General features: G+C 31.7%; 2 protein-coding genes across 4 annotated transcripts in view; both read right to left on the bottom strand.

Moving 5' to 3' along the window:
• Nucleotides 1-15,485, bottom strand: part of LOC141525843 (uncharacterized) — a 293,402-nt gene that overhangs the window by 101,949 nt on the left and 175,968 nt on the right. The gene's annotated exons all lie outside the window — the stretch shown is intronic.
• On the bottom strand, nucleotides 2,110-3,186 carry LOC141525653 (uncharacterized). Its single transcript, XM_074240213.1, has 3 exons — nucleotides 2,886-3,186; nucleotides 2,179-2,721; nucleotides 2,110-2,123 (listed from the first exon to the last, which is right to left on the bottom strand). The coding sequence occupies exons 1-3, from the start codon at nucleotides 3,067-3,069 to the stop codon at nucleotides 2,110-2,112; spliced, it is 741 nt and encodes a 246-aa protein (XP_074096314.1). The 5' UTR covers nucleotides 3,070-3,186.

The raw sequence follows: 15,485 nt of genomic DNA, 5'->3' as shown, positions 1-15,485 counted from the left end.
TTTTTTCGTTTGGTACTCTGAAAAATAGGTTCCTAGACACCTCTAAGAAAGCCTCACCAAGCATGAGTTCTTAATTGTAACGGGAAGGTCCTCCTTCTTACAGTTTTCTATTTTTTCTTATTATCAGATAGAAAAATTTATATCTCGCTTCCAACTACTTGAAAAAATATCTTGTTCCTTAGATTTTGTAGGAAATTGAATGCTCTACAAAAAAGGTCTCTTACGATTTTTTCGTAAACCCGACCGTTTAAAAGATATTAACGGTTAAAGTTTGATTATTTTTGGGAAAATTTTTTATTTCTTATGAATTTTATAACTCAATGAAAAAAAATCATTATGAATGATGAAACTCATAGTTTTGTAGGAAATTTACTGGTCTATAAAAATGGTCTCTTATGATTTTTCGATCAAGTTGAGCGTTTACGAGATATTCATCGTCAAACATCAATGCATATCAATTTTTCCAGTTTTTGATCAATAATTCGAAAAATTTCAATTTATTCTGTGAGTTTCAAGGAAATTTAGACAAATTTGAGTTTCTATGAATAGAAATATGTTATGAACTATTTTTTTAATTAGTTTTTTTAGTCTTGGACATGTTTGATTACATTAAAACAAAAAATTAGTGCATTTTTTTAAATATATAATTCAATTTAGTGTGTTTCACATGTGTTTCACTTTTTTATCGAAGAATTTATTTATTTAATTATCAACTGCCATATAATTTTCAATATTTTCAACATAACGGTACACTTTTACTGTAAATAATTTCCTCTATTGCAGTTTGGGTAGTTTTTCGATGTTCTTTGATAATTTGCAATAAGGATTGGAATTGCTCTTCATTTTTGTCAAGCATTGATTATACTCACTAACTAATGCAACAGCTCGTTCTGCTGAATCATTAACAACTTTCAATTGGTTAAAGTATTCTTTATTTTCAATGTAACTGTCATTAGTAGGCCACGATTCAATATCTTTATCAAGGAAGTCATATGGTAAATCAAAGATTTTAAAGAGATTTAAAGACTTTTTAGAAACAAAGTCACTCAGACTTTTTGCGTTAATGAATTCAAATCGTTTTTATCAATTATAAATTTTTAGCTTTAGAATCTGTACCGTTACGAGTATTAACAGCTCCAACAATATTTTTTTACTTCCAATGAAACGGTATCGTCAAATAATGATAAAATGGCAAGTTCATCACTTAAATACCATAAATGCAAAATCATTTTTCACAAGTTGCTGAAGAAATCAATGAATTGATATTTTTGTACTCGAATAAATTTTTCAAAAACTGCAAGTCATGATTAGCAGCAGTTGTTGCAGAAGTTGATGAAAACCAAGCTTTTAAATACAGTGTAACTATAAATATACAAATTTGCCGAAGACCGTCCAATTCTTTATTAGAAAGTTTAAATTCATTTCTGAATAGAAACATTTTTAAACTGTAAATTGCCTTCGCCATCCACCTAGCATGATGAATTGCACCAGGACGTTTGAAAAAAATTTCTTCTTGAGGCATTTCACCAAGGAAAATCAACGACAATTCCAACAATTCTTTATAGTCATCTCGGGGTTGTAGTAACTATCAAAAACAATTAAAAATTTGTCAGAAACAAGAACATTTTTTTCTTAAAATCGCAGTTAAATCATACCTGTAAGGATTGTGCAATTAAACTAGATATTTCATTTTTTTATCCAAAATGATATCAGCAGCAACAGTATCTTCAATTCCAGATTTATAATTAGTTTTATTTATTTCATCCCATGATTTTTTAAATCTTCCGAACATTGGTACGTTTGGCCCAGATGACACAGGCCAATATACTTCAAATGCACTTCTCAATATGATCTCAAAAATGTGGTGACGACATGGTAACCAGATTAACTCTCTTCCCAAAGTCTTTTCAATTGCCTTACATGTACCGTTATGAATTCCTGTATAAAGAAAATAGATAACTATCGTTAAATTTAATATTTTCAACAAATTGTAGATTATATTTAAAATCCAAATGAGTAAATAATTCTCAATAATTTCAAAAGTGAAATTCAGTAAGCAATAAAAATTAAACTAGAACGTTAATAATTAAATATTTTTAGATTAAATTATCATTGATAAGTTACTTGTATTAACTGCCGTCGTGTCAAAACACATCGCCTTAACATAATTAGTAATACCCCATTCACTCAATGTCGATAAAATGGCTGATGTTTGATTGTCTGCCGTCCCAGAATTCATTTTTGGAACCCCAAGTAATTGTTCGGTACCAAATGCAGTTAAAATAACTGGTAGCCGTTCCACAGATTTTGATCCAACAAGGTCATTCAGCATTTTTCCGTCCCAATGCACAACGTATTTATCGTGTGTCTTAAAGTTGTCATTAAGTCCTTTAGCAATGTCTTCTCTTTGAAGCATACGAGCTCGTTGAATTGAACTATAACTGAGCGTTGTATCTTCAATTTTAATACCTACTGCTAGTAAAACCGGAGCAATAATAAACATCGCATTTCTACTGCTGACATTAGCTCGGTCGAGTCCAAAAATGACTTCAGGAGTTAAGACATCAAGTTTTGCTCGTTTTGTCGGAATTGGAGGTTCATACTCTGAATCAGATCCAAAATTTGTAACTCCACTTAATGTATACGTAGAGAACGACTCTGATTTTTCACTTGGAACAATCGCATGACTGGTAGACGGTTGATCTAAGTCTGGAATAAGATCTGTTTTATAAATTAAACGAAGAAAATGTATAGAATTTATTCATTTTGATGACAAATAATTAAGAAAGGACTCCAAAAATTGTCTAGTCAAATGTCATCTAGTCATCTATGAAAAGTTACACTACTACCTGACTTTATAATAATTAAATATCTCAGATACTTACTACTCTCATCTATTCCCATCATAGTTGTGGTTAAGTTTGATACAGGTACATTATTAGAAAGAATCTCTTTATGGGTACCGAATTTTTGATCCAAATACAACTTTCTAATATTATCATCAAGCACTTTTAAGGATTTTTCGCTCACAATGTCGAATAATTGTTCAAGATCAGTCTGAAATTTCATTTCCTTTTGGTTTTGCGCTGAATTCTTTTTATCGAAATTTTTTTGTAATTTTAACCATTGACTGTGATAGCGAAGAAATTTTTTGACTGCATTAGGAGCTCCACTAGTTGGAATCTGATTTTTCTCCACAGTTCAATAACTTGGTCAACTGAATTTTTAGCACTTTGTTTGATTGAATACTTTAAAATTTTAAGTTGGTAGAAAAACACACGCATAACCTCTTTCACTTTTGGTAACTTACGTTCCGAAATTCTTTGTAGAGGTATTCCGATAAAACGTATTTCTTTATTCATTGTAGGTTAATTGATGATAAATAAATTTATGTGATGATTATAAGACTTATTTAAAATGAATTATTTTATTACGTATTCAAGATGATCAGTTTTAGGAACACTGAAAATACGGTATTAAATGGGTAGATACTGAAGATAGTTGAGAGTAAAAAACATAGATGGCGTTAGTTTCAGAAGACAAACAGAAGAAGAAATGGAATTCAAAACAAAAATCCCCTCGAACGAAAATTTTATGTATATTTTGTGAAAAACAATTTAAAAATACGCACTGAACAAATTTCATAATAATAAATGACAACGCGATTAAGATTTTAAATTATTAAAGATAAAATTAAAAAAATATTATTAGAATAAAAACTTTCAAATGAATTTTTGAACAGAAAACATCTATAGGAGTTGCTTTTATAATAAAAACTCAAATTTGTCTAAATTTCCTTGAAACTCACAGAATAAATTGAAATTTTTCGAATTATTGATCAAAAACTAGAAAAATTGATATGCATTGATGTTTGACGATGAATATCTCGTAAACGCTCAACTTGATCGAAAAATCATAAGAGACCATTTTTATAGACCAGTAAATTTCCTACAAAACTATGAGTTTCATCATTCATAATGATTTTTTTCATTGAGTTATAAAATTCATAAGAAATAAAAAATTTTCCAAAAATAATCAAACTTTAACCGTTAATATCTTTTAAACGGTTGGGTTTACGAAAAAAATCGTAAGAGACCTTTTTTTGTAGAGCATTCAATTTCCTACAAAATCTAAGGAACAAGATATTTTTTCAAGTAGTTGGAAGCGAGATATAAATTTTTCTATCTGATAATAAGAAAAAATAGAAAACTGTAAGAAGGAGGACCTTCCCGTTACAATTAAGAACTCATGCTTGGAGAGGCTTTCTTAGAGGTGTCTAGGAACCTATTTTTCAGAGTACCAAACGAAAAAAAAAATATTCTTTTTTTTTGAATCACCTAATATATATACATATATATATATATATATATATATATATATATATATATATATATATATATATATATATATATATATATATATATATATGAACTTTTGAGCCTATGCAATTTTTCGACATTATTCGATGGAATAAAACATGTTATGACGAAATTTTCTCAAAATTAGAACATGAGACCGGCTTCAATAGAGAGGTTTCTAAAGAAATCCACCTAAAAAGCAGTGAAACTATATCTTGTCATTACTTCAGCCAATGTCTCAAAATGAACTTCGACATTTTTAGCATTAAAATACATAGCTTTACCGAGAATAGTAGATTCAAATTTTCTGATGGATAGTTCTGGGTTCCTAGCCAAGAACTTTGTGAGCCACTCCTTACCTACCATTCTGTTTTCGATCTATGTGACTGGCACTTTAACCTCAAATTACACGGCAAATCCATAGGTAAGATGACGAGCATCTTTAGGCGTATACCCAAAGAATATTGATGGCATTTGGAGCAAATTATCCTTTGAAGAAATTACTCGTTCTTGAGAAACTACTCGTCTGGGGTTTTTATAGCCTATAGATGGATCATTACCTTCGGACTGCAACTTGGTTATATATCTCTTTGAGGTCATCCTATTAATATTAAATTGTTTGGCTGCACCATTTAGACTCATTTTTCCTTCCGATACAGTCTTTACTGCATCATTTAATAGCTGATTTGTAGCTAAACCTCTCGAAAACTTTCTTTCATGTGTATGCATCCTAAAATATGATGATAATTATTAATATAATTTCAATATGAATTATTTTAATTGTTATACATTATATTCAATCTTCACATGTACAAATCAATTGACAATTATTTATTTTATAAAGAAAAATTCAATTTTTCTATCGTGAAAATCTAGTAGGGCAATTTAAGCGAGCAGTGCCTTGTTCAACTAGCCCCAATTGAGGTAACAAAATAAAAGTTAGGTTATAAAAGAATGATGAGAATTAAAAATAAACAATCATCGTAAATCCTCGCCCACTCAAAATTATCATGTTCTCACAAACAGACGTTGATAAACTGCTTGAGTTGTTCCAGGCTTACAAGAGAGACAAAACTCTTCCTCAGGGGCTCACCAACCTCCAGATTCGAAGGGACTGGACTGTGTCGCAGAGGCAGAAGTTTCCAGATCTGAAAAGGGAATTAAACTATCGCAAGTCTCAGGGAGAGGAGAACATCAGGTTAGTGACGAGGAGCGGTGTCTGAAAAATAGTGGAAACACGCAGGCGTCTCTAACTATTTATTATCAAAATGCCAGGGGTATAAATACAAAGTTTAAAACAATTATGGATACCATATCACTACTAAAACTCAAGTCAATATTAATGATTTCAGTGACAAATATGAGAATGTGGATGCTGTTTGTGCTAAAATCACAACACCTAAAATCTCATCACTTCTGCTCTTGGTTGTATATGGGGTATTCCATGCCAAATCACCGAGGTTTTGGCCCGACCCCCTTCGATTTCGCTGAAAATTTTTTATCATTTTCTACCCGACCAAAGACATTTTTTTGAATTTTTTTAGATTTTTCTACCCAACCCAAAAAAAGTTACGAATTTTTGAAAAAACAAAAAAAAAACGCTTTTTTTTTCAAATTGCTGTAACTTTGACACAAATTGACCTTTTGGCACTTCTTTTTTTTGAAAAATTTTGTTTTTAATTGTAGTTTTCAGAAAAAAATACAAAAAATTTTTCGGAAGTTACGATATATCAAATATTTCAATTTTTCCCAATAAAACCGTAATTTTTTCAAGGTTCGAAACCTTCGATTCTAAAATTTATTGTCTTAAAAAAAACTTCAATTGATACTCTATTTAACCTTGATATTCCGAAGTTGTGGTCACTTTACCTAATATAAATTTTTTTTTAATTGAAAAAATAAAATTTTTTAAAATTGGATTATTTTACAAAAAATTGCATCAAATTTATTTTGGATCTCTCGTAAAACCTCAGAGGTTGTATGTAATTGAACCAAAACAACATAAATTGTATAAGTATATAAGATTAACATTATTTCATTTAAGTATAGTGTTGTACATTGAATTAAATCTTAATATTATTTCTACTTTCCTCGACTCAATGATTATTTTCTCCGTTTCTTAATCGTACTATGTTGTTTGGAAATTTGTGATGAAGAATAAGTCTTGACCTCTACTACAAAATTCAATAAAGGTAAAATTTGATGAATTTTTCGTGATGCCGGTATCGGTTTCGCAGTTTTAAAACATTCTTGTAAATTTTCTTTCATTAAATTGGAGTCGTCAATTTTCGAGAACCAAATATTTATATTTGGTAAGTTTCTTGAGCACCACTCAAATAATTGTGTCGGTGTTAATATCTGTAAATGAGGTGGCAACTGTAGGCTAGCACGTGCGGCCATTCGTTTTAAGGTTCCTCCTATTCCATGGCATGGTCCTTTGCCGTGAGCCGTAGCAAAAAAATTCCACTCAACAGTTACTCCAAATTCGTCCTTATAATAAGATAAATTGATAAAATGTTTACAACTCTTGTATTGTTGAGGTGCACCATACGAAAAAAAGAAAATTTTACTAACTTCCGATGACATAGATTTAATGATTCAATAACGACACCAGAGTTAAAATGAACAGCAATCGCATCATGGTTTAAACAATCAGATATGATTGCCATACTCTGATGGTTAAATTCATTATTTTGTTTATAGTAAATAACTACAGTGTAAACCGTTGCTTGGTCGTTATTCTAATGAAACACTGGAGCAGCATCTTGAACAACGAATGCGTAATTTCCGGCAAAATCAACAATCACTATACATTCATTTTCTTGTAAAGATTCTTTCAAAAGTCTTAAGTATGCTGCTTGCTCCTTTGCAATAAAATTGTGTGGTAAAAGAGCTTTTAATTTTTCACCAAAATCATTTGTATTCTTGATTGTAGTTTCGAGAGTTACTCGTGGAGTAGAAACCCATTGTTTGTACTGAATATTATCAATTTCACTATTGTCCATCTGAGTTAATCAAAGTTTTTTCATATTCTCGACACCTGGACAATAACAACAATTGTTCAAAAAACACTCAGCTGTAGGTTTTTGATATACGATAGCACTCAAACAATTATTGTAGGTTTTTAATGGTAAATCTGATCCTTCAGTTAATCGTGAAAAGTTGCCGCCTGTTGAAGATATGAATAAGATTATATCAAATTAATAAAATCAATTTTAAATGTTTTGAGTAATAATTGTCATTATTAAATAAGTTATATCAAAACTGTCAATTCTGTTTCTGCTTGTTTTAACTTACCTAAGATCATCAATTTAATATTCTGATGAATAAAACAAACACTAGACGTTTCTGATATTGAACTTTAGTACCATCATCGTTTCGTACTGAAATGAAATCTTGTTTTCCTGGCATCATACTACTCAATAGATCGTGATTATAAAAATTTGTAACAGGCGACACTACTTCATTAGACAGCTCACGGCCTAAAAATTCGATTACATCAAAAGATTTATAAAAATTTTTATGTTGATAATCAAATAGCTAACCAATTTGCAGTTTATTATCTTACCAGTTTTATTTTTCAGGTACTGATAATATTCCGTCAGAAGCTACAAGGTTTTTTGCTACTCGTACCATATGCTCACTTGCACCCATTACTTCCATAATCTTATGAACACTCGAACTTGATGGTAGAAGAGTCAAATTTGGACTCGTTAAATTTCATCGTTAAATTTATCTTTGAAACTATTTATAATTTCAGTAGCATCTGCCCTGCTGAATTCATCATGTACTTGAGTTTTTACTCGTAATACTTTTCGCAAAATTCGAGCCACGCGAGAAACTTTCTCATTTAGATACGTGTCAAAGGTTCTCCTTTTTGCAGAAACTGGAGATTAATTTAATAACGCTAACGCTTCATTAATGGTCGGTAGAGTAATACTGAGACTTAATTCAGACAATGATGAACTACTTTGTTGGACAAGTCATTCTGGGTCACTTGATGGTGGTTCTGGAAAAACAGAGAAGTTATGAACTGAAACAAATCAAATACTTAAGATTTATACCTGACTCAACAGGATCTGGTGATTCATCAACATGAATTGGTTCGTTATCTAAATTTTCATCGGTTTCAAAGCTCTCATTAGATTCATCATCAATTTCGTCAGGTGCAGCTTCGCCATACTGCTTCAGTCATTTTTTGTGACAAGAACTACATACACGATCATTGGTAGATAAACCGAAGTGAACAATCAAATACTCAGGCAGACCGCACAAATGTGACTTTTTATTGTGTTTTTCGAGATTCAATGGATTACAGCAACGATTAAAAAATTTCGGCATAATGAATTTCTTCGACAAAAAAAATTAATTTAAAATAGTCGTTATTTACTAACTAATCGTCTGTTATTCTTAATACATTTGAAATTCATAGAACCATCAATAAGGCACGACGAAAATACAAATGTCATTCATAAAACATAACCTTATTAAGATTTAGAAAAAGTAAGAAATTATCTACATTATCGACGGCCCATTTTTTTCTACTTATCCACAATATGAACTGCTGGTGAAAAATTCATTTAAATTTTCAAAAATTTATTGTATTCAACCTCTGAGGTTTCACGAGGGATCCAAAATGAATTTGATGCAATTTTTTGTAAAATAATCCAATTTTAAAAAATTTTATTTTTTCAATTAAAAATAAATGTAATAAAGGTAAAGTGGGCACAATTTCGGAATGGCAAGATTAAATAGAGTATTAATTGAAGTTTTTTTAAGACAAAAAAATTTAGAATCGAAGGTTTCGGACCTTGAAAAGATCACAGTTTTATTAAAAAAACTGAAATATTTTATATATCGTGACTTCCGAGAAATTTTTTGTATTTTTTTCTGAAAACTACAATTAAAAACAAAATTTTTCTAAAAACAGAAATGCCAAAATGTCAATTTGTGTCAAAGTTACAGTAATTTGAAAAAAATAGCATTTTTTTTTTCAAAAATTCGTAATTTTTTTGGGTTGGGTAAAGAAATCTGAAAAAATTCAGAAAAATGTCCTTGGTAAGGTAGAAAATGATCAAAAATTTTCAGCGAAATCGAAGGGGGTCGGGCCAAAACCTCGGTGATTTGGCATGAAATACCCCATATATTACTCCAGATATCAGTTTCCAACAATTTGAAGAATTCTTCGAGGATTGAGAGATGTTTCTATAAGATCATCGTCATCTGATGGTGCTTGGTCATTTTAATTCTCTGCGTTTTGTGAATAGATATGGGTTATCATCTTGTAATTAAAAATCTAATTGTATACGCTCCTGGCAGGAACAATTTAGACTTGATCAATTTAATTTCATTCACAACTCTCATGATGAATGTCTTGAATTGGTATTATCTAACTTACTGTTCCGTGGAAGGATCGTCCTGGTCACTGGTTGGGGTAGATCTTTATCATCTAGTTCCTAACATTTTTGTAAGTCCCTACAAATTAGCGAAACTGACTCGCTACTATCCTGAACATCATGTACTAAACTTTAATCTTATTGACAATGACAAATTTGTATTAGAATTGCTCTCTACTGATTGGGATCCTATCCTTCCACCTAACAACCTAGATGCAAACTGTGATTATTTTTATAACAAATCAAGCTCTATACTCAAGGCATGTGTACCTGTTATAAAGCATACTGAAAAGAGAAGAAGGCAATTTCCACCATCGTATAACTCTGATATTAAGGCTGACTTGAGTTTGAATGAAGCACACAGGCGTAAATTTAAGGCAACTGGCTCTCAGTTTCGCCATCAGCTATTCTCTCAGATTAGATCCACTCTGAAGCTGCACATCTCAAAAGCCGGTATTGAATACATTGAATCAGCTGAAAAGAATTTAACTAAACAATCAACTGCTTTCTGGTCTTTTCTTAAAAAATCGAAGAATAGTTACAACTCCGCCCAGTCGCTTACTGTAAATGGACTAGTATCAATGGATGCTGAGGTAATTGCTGATAACTTTGGTTCAGTATTTTTACCATCCTCTGGACAATATGCTGTTCACACCTAACAATTAGATGGATTGGACTCTGTGGTTTCACCGAGTGTTGACGATATTTCAACTTCCATCCTTAAACTTCCAGACAAGTGATCTGCAGGTATTGATGGGATTCCATGCTCTCTGATTAAATCCTATGCTGGTTTATTTGCTTAGCCCCTGACATTGATTTTCGCTAGCTGCCTTAAGCATAGTATTTACTCGGATTGCTGAAAGACCTCAAGAATTCTGCCTATCCTAAAATCTGGAGACCTTTCTCTTATTACCAATTGTAGGCCCATCTCCATATTGTGCGCTTTCTTGAAAGTCTTCGAAATTTACTATTACACTAAAATCTACTGTCATTTTAAAGATACACTTCCACGTTCACAACATGGTTTTGTTCCTTGTAGATTTACTATATATATATATATATATATATATATATATATATATATATATATATATATATATATATATTAGGGTGTGCCAAAATGTAACTTCCTTGATGGACCTTTTAAAATTGGAATTTTCAGTTCCACTTTTGAAATCAGCTGTGTTTAGGCCTTTCCTAAGATATTTTGGGGTAAGACGATAGATTTTATTTTCATAGAATTTTTTAGCAGGAGGTTTAATTGGGCACTTCCGGCGAAAATTTTAATTTTCAGCGGAAGTGCCCTAACTAAGCTCCAGTTAAAAAATTCTATGAAAATCAAATTTATCCTCTTACCCCAAAATATCTTAGGAAAGGCCTAAACACAGCTGATTTCAAAAGCGGAACTGAAAATTCCAATTTTATAAGGTCCATCAAGGAAGTTACATTTTGGCACACCCTAATATATATATATATATATATATATATATTATAACTAGATTTTTGAAGTCGATCCAGGTGTTCGATCGTTACAGTATTTCCCGCTTACAGACCTTGCCATTAGACGCTAATTTATAACCCGAAATTTGCTTGGGGTAATACGGAACTTACTTCTTCCTAACATCCTACATTATACTTCGGTATCTTTCCGATTTTCGGTTTCTCGTCTCAATAAAAGTAGGGCGCCAGGTAATTCTTAATCACTGGAATTACCAAACCAGTGAAAACGTAATCAGATAATTTTTATTCGCTAGGATTTATCAAACTAGCCAAACTCAAACTAAAACTTAAACATGAACGTAAACGTAACCAAAACTTAAACGAAATTAGATAATTTTGATCGCTAGGAATTATCAAACTGGCTAATAAACGTAAACGTAATCGGAAACACAAAAACTTAAAAAAATATAGACCAAATAACCAAAGACCGGAAAGACAACAGGATACCTCGGGGTTGCTCAGTGTGCTGGTTTGTGGAGAGAGGGCGTGATTCGAGTAGAGAGTGGATTCATGATTGCAATGATTTTATTCGCAACACCAAAATTTATGCTCAACAAAATCCTCATTTATTTAACCAAAAACTTTATCTTAAATAACAAACTAGAACATAACCACGACAAAATTATCGGAACGATACAGCTAACAAAAGGTAACGCTATAGTTATCTTACAGACCCTTATTCTTATAAAATTAAACAAATAGAATAAATAAATCTTACAATAATAATCTCAAATAAATAAATGAATCTAAACAACTTGAACAATATTCTCGAATAAATCTGTCAACGTATTCTGAATTATTTATAACATAAAAGTATTCTGTAGAATTGGCTATCTAATATCTTATGACCAAGAACTTAATTATTAACGCTCGAATTACCATAAAAAAAGCGATCTCATACCTTTTAGAAACAATGTCGATGCTGAGTAACCTTTATTTTATTTTTAACAACTTTGTAACGCTGTATTTTTATCTGGAGCCAAAAATAAAATGCAAAAGACTAAAACCTTAACCTGGAACTAGAACGGTACGCACGTCCGATCACCTGAAGTGACTAGCGGCAACTCTCAAACACCACTGTTCTCTACGGAATCCAAAATTCGACTGACTAACGTGACTCACTCACAACTAAAATCTCTATAATCAAATAATTCCCAAATATTCTAATCTTTAATCAAACGATTGAGGTTCGGAGTACGGATGTTTGTTCGGTGGATGCTCTCCAGGAACTGACTACGGCTGGGATCGTAAGTCAATAACTCAAAACGTAAACGTAACATTAAACAAAAGTGGGTAATTTTTTATTCGCTAGAAATGATCAAAACTAGCTAAAACGTAACCGAAAACTTAAATTGATCCTATATGCTTTCGTCATGTCCTTCTATGTCGGAGCGCTGGCATCTCAACCAGACTTAGGCATTCCACCTAGAAGTCTTAAAGGGTTAGACTGATGTCTAACGTCAAACGAAACTGGGTGACTTATAGTCCTGCTCCACGGTAACGCTGACTTACCCATGTTCATTGCAACCTCAAAACCCAAACTTAAGAATCCAGAACTTAAAGCTCAAAACTCAAAATTCAAAACCGGAAACTCAAAACTCAAAATAACTCAATAAAACCTTCAATAACTTGACCTTAATATTTTTCAAAACTTGACTTTAAACTCATTCCATTCTTAAAATTCCAAAATCTCAACTGTAACATTAATTCTCTAAATTCACTCGAAAACTATAAACTTCGTTACTCGGCATCAACACTTACTTAATTCACAAAATATTTATCTTTAATCCTTAAAATTATATTTTCTATAGTATTTGGCCTTGAAATATCGGCTTAAATTAACAAAAATACGTTGGCGCTAGTGACGTTCATTTTAAATAGACCACCGTCGTTAAAATAACGTCACAATATATATATATATATATATATATATATATATATATATATATATATATATATATATATATATATATATATATATATATATATATATATATATAGTTTGTTTTCTTCGTCCGAGGTAAACTCGAAAACTGCTGGACCGATCAGCATGAAACCACAACCATTTGACGCTGAATTAATCGTAGATGGTTATAGGCTACATATTTTTTAAATTCTATGAGCCCTTTGCCATGTTTTCTCAATTTGTTTGTTTGTTAATTTATGAGTTCCCATAAAACCAAAGACAGGCATTTATCCTTGGTTCGTTTGTTTTCTAGCTCCTAAAAGAGAAACTTGATATAACATAACCTCTATTTTAGAAACAACTATAGTCATTTGTTCATGTTTACATTACCGTTTTTATGTTTGAAAAATTTATGTAAAAGTAGTTAGGGGCACGGAGGGCGAGACACAACAAACCCCCACTCCTCGGCCACTGGCGCCAGACCTTTTCCGCTCCCCGCGGTGAGGGGTCACTCCGTGTGAAGGAATTCCCTTGGTAAATTTTGGACCTGAAGTTTTTCCTTTAAGTGGCTAGGGGTTTTACAATATGGGGTGATAAAGACGTATGTCCTAAATTAGTCATGGCATGGGGTTAATGGGAAAAAGATGTAGGATTTTCTATTTATTTTTGAAGATCTGATGAGATTTTTTTTAAAATTGGTCGCAGCAGGGGGTGTGAGGAGGGGGCTTTGGCGAAGTGTGTTGTTTCTCGAAACGAGAAAAAATTTAACTTTTATTTGTGGTCTTATTTCGAGAGAGTACATTCCATTTTTAACTTCTAATTACGATGGATCCCAACGGTTTTAGTGACTCCTTTGAGAACGAATGGTTTGGTGAAAATGTTTTACCTGAAATTTTGCCTGATTTAAATAATTATTTGGCGGATATCGACGGTAAGTTAATATATGAATAATTACTAGGCTTTTTAAAATAATTAGGCTCGCTAAATTTTTTATTTATTTTTAATTTAATGTCATTTTTAAAAAAGGGTATCTTCCAATTGAAAATCCAGTATCGTATGATGGTAGACAAATAGAAAACAATGATGATGATCAGATTGTTACACAATGGTTAGAATCAAATGAACTTCCCGAAAATTTGCCCGTTTTAAATAACGACCCTCTTTTGGCAGTGCAAAACGACGAAATTAAATAAAATTAAATAAAACTAATAAAAAAATTTGTTTCATTACTTAGATTAAGCTACTTCTTCCTATGAGTATCCTTGTAAGTTAAATTCTATTTCATAATTCGAAATGGATCCAAGGTGGAAACATCCATTTACTTCAATCATTTGTGGACCAACGGGATGTGGAAAAACTTTTTTTGTAAAACATTTTTTAAAAGAAATTAGGGAAATTTGTCATATCAATTTTAGTAAAGTTATATTTTGCTACGCTGAGTGGCAGAAGGGTTATACAGAGTACGACAAGACATTTGTCGAATTTCGCGAAGGTTTGCCTCAGTCCAGTGATTTCGATGATAATTTACCTAAATTAGTAGTAATAGATGATTTAATGCGAGAATCTTCAAATGGTGCTATTGTCGACTTATTTACTAAAGGCAGCCACCATAAAAATTTAAGTGTTATGTTTCTGTCGCAAAATTTATTCCACCAAGGAAAAGGTCAGCGAGATATATCTCTGAACACAAACTATATTGTAGTATTTAAAAATCCCCGGGACAGAGCACAGATCTTTAATTTGGCGCGACAGGTATATCCAGAAGACCCCAAGTTTTTACAAGAAGCTTATTTTGATGCTACATCAAAAGCACACGGCTACCTGCTCTTAGATCTTAAACAATCTACTCCCGAAAACTGTCGCTTTAGAACATGTATATTTCCATCGGATCAACATCATTATGTTTATATTCCTAAAAAAGTTATGAGACATAAATTTTTCTTTTTAATGATAAATTTATTTATCAACCCACTAAAACCTCGCGGATAAGAATTTTAATCGGTTGAACCTCTAAATATTAATTTTGGACCACCAGTTCTCGGAAATCCGCTTCCTTACAGACAACGTAAATCGTGTTTTTAGTAAATAGAGAGTGTCGGAATTGATTAGGAAGATACGAAGTCTCACGTGTTGCCAGTAATAATTCTTTCTTTACTTACAATACGCAGCGATGATTAGAATATTTGGGATGATTGTCACAGCAATCCTTGAACAATAAATCTCTGAAGGTTTTCGTCCTTCAAAGACCTCAAGGTGAATATGATTGATGTACGATGAGCAACTTATTAACTTATTCACACACAACTTAATTTTACCAATTAAACA

Source organism: Cotesia typhae, unplaced genomic scaffold (assembly GCF_013202065.1).
Source record: "Cotesia typhae breed Kobodo isofemale line unplaced genomic scaffold, CoteBio_Ctyphae contig_27, whole genome shotgun sequence".
In the NCBI taxonomy this organism is placed as follows: Eukaryota; Metazoa; Arthropoda; class Insecta; order Hymenoptera; family Braconidae; genus Cotesia; species Cotesia typhae.
The sequence above is the reverse complement of the archived record's forward strand: the minus strand, read 5'-3'. Positions and strand labels throughout refer to the sequence as shown.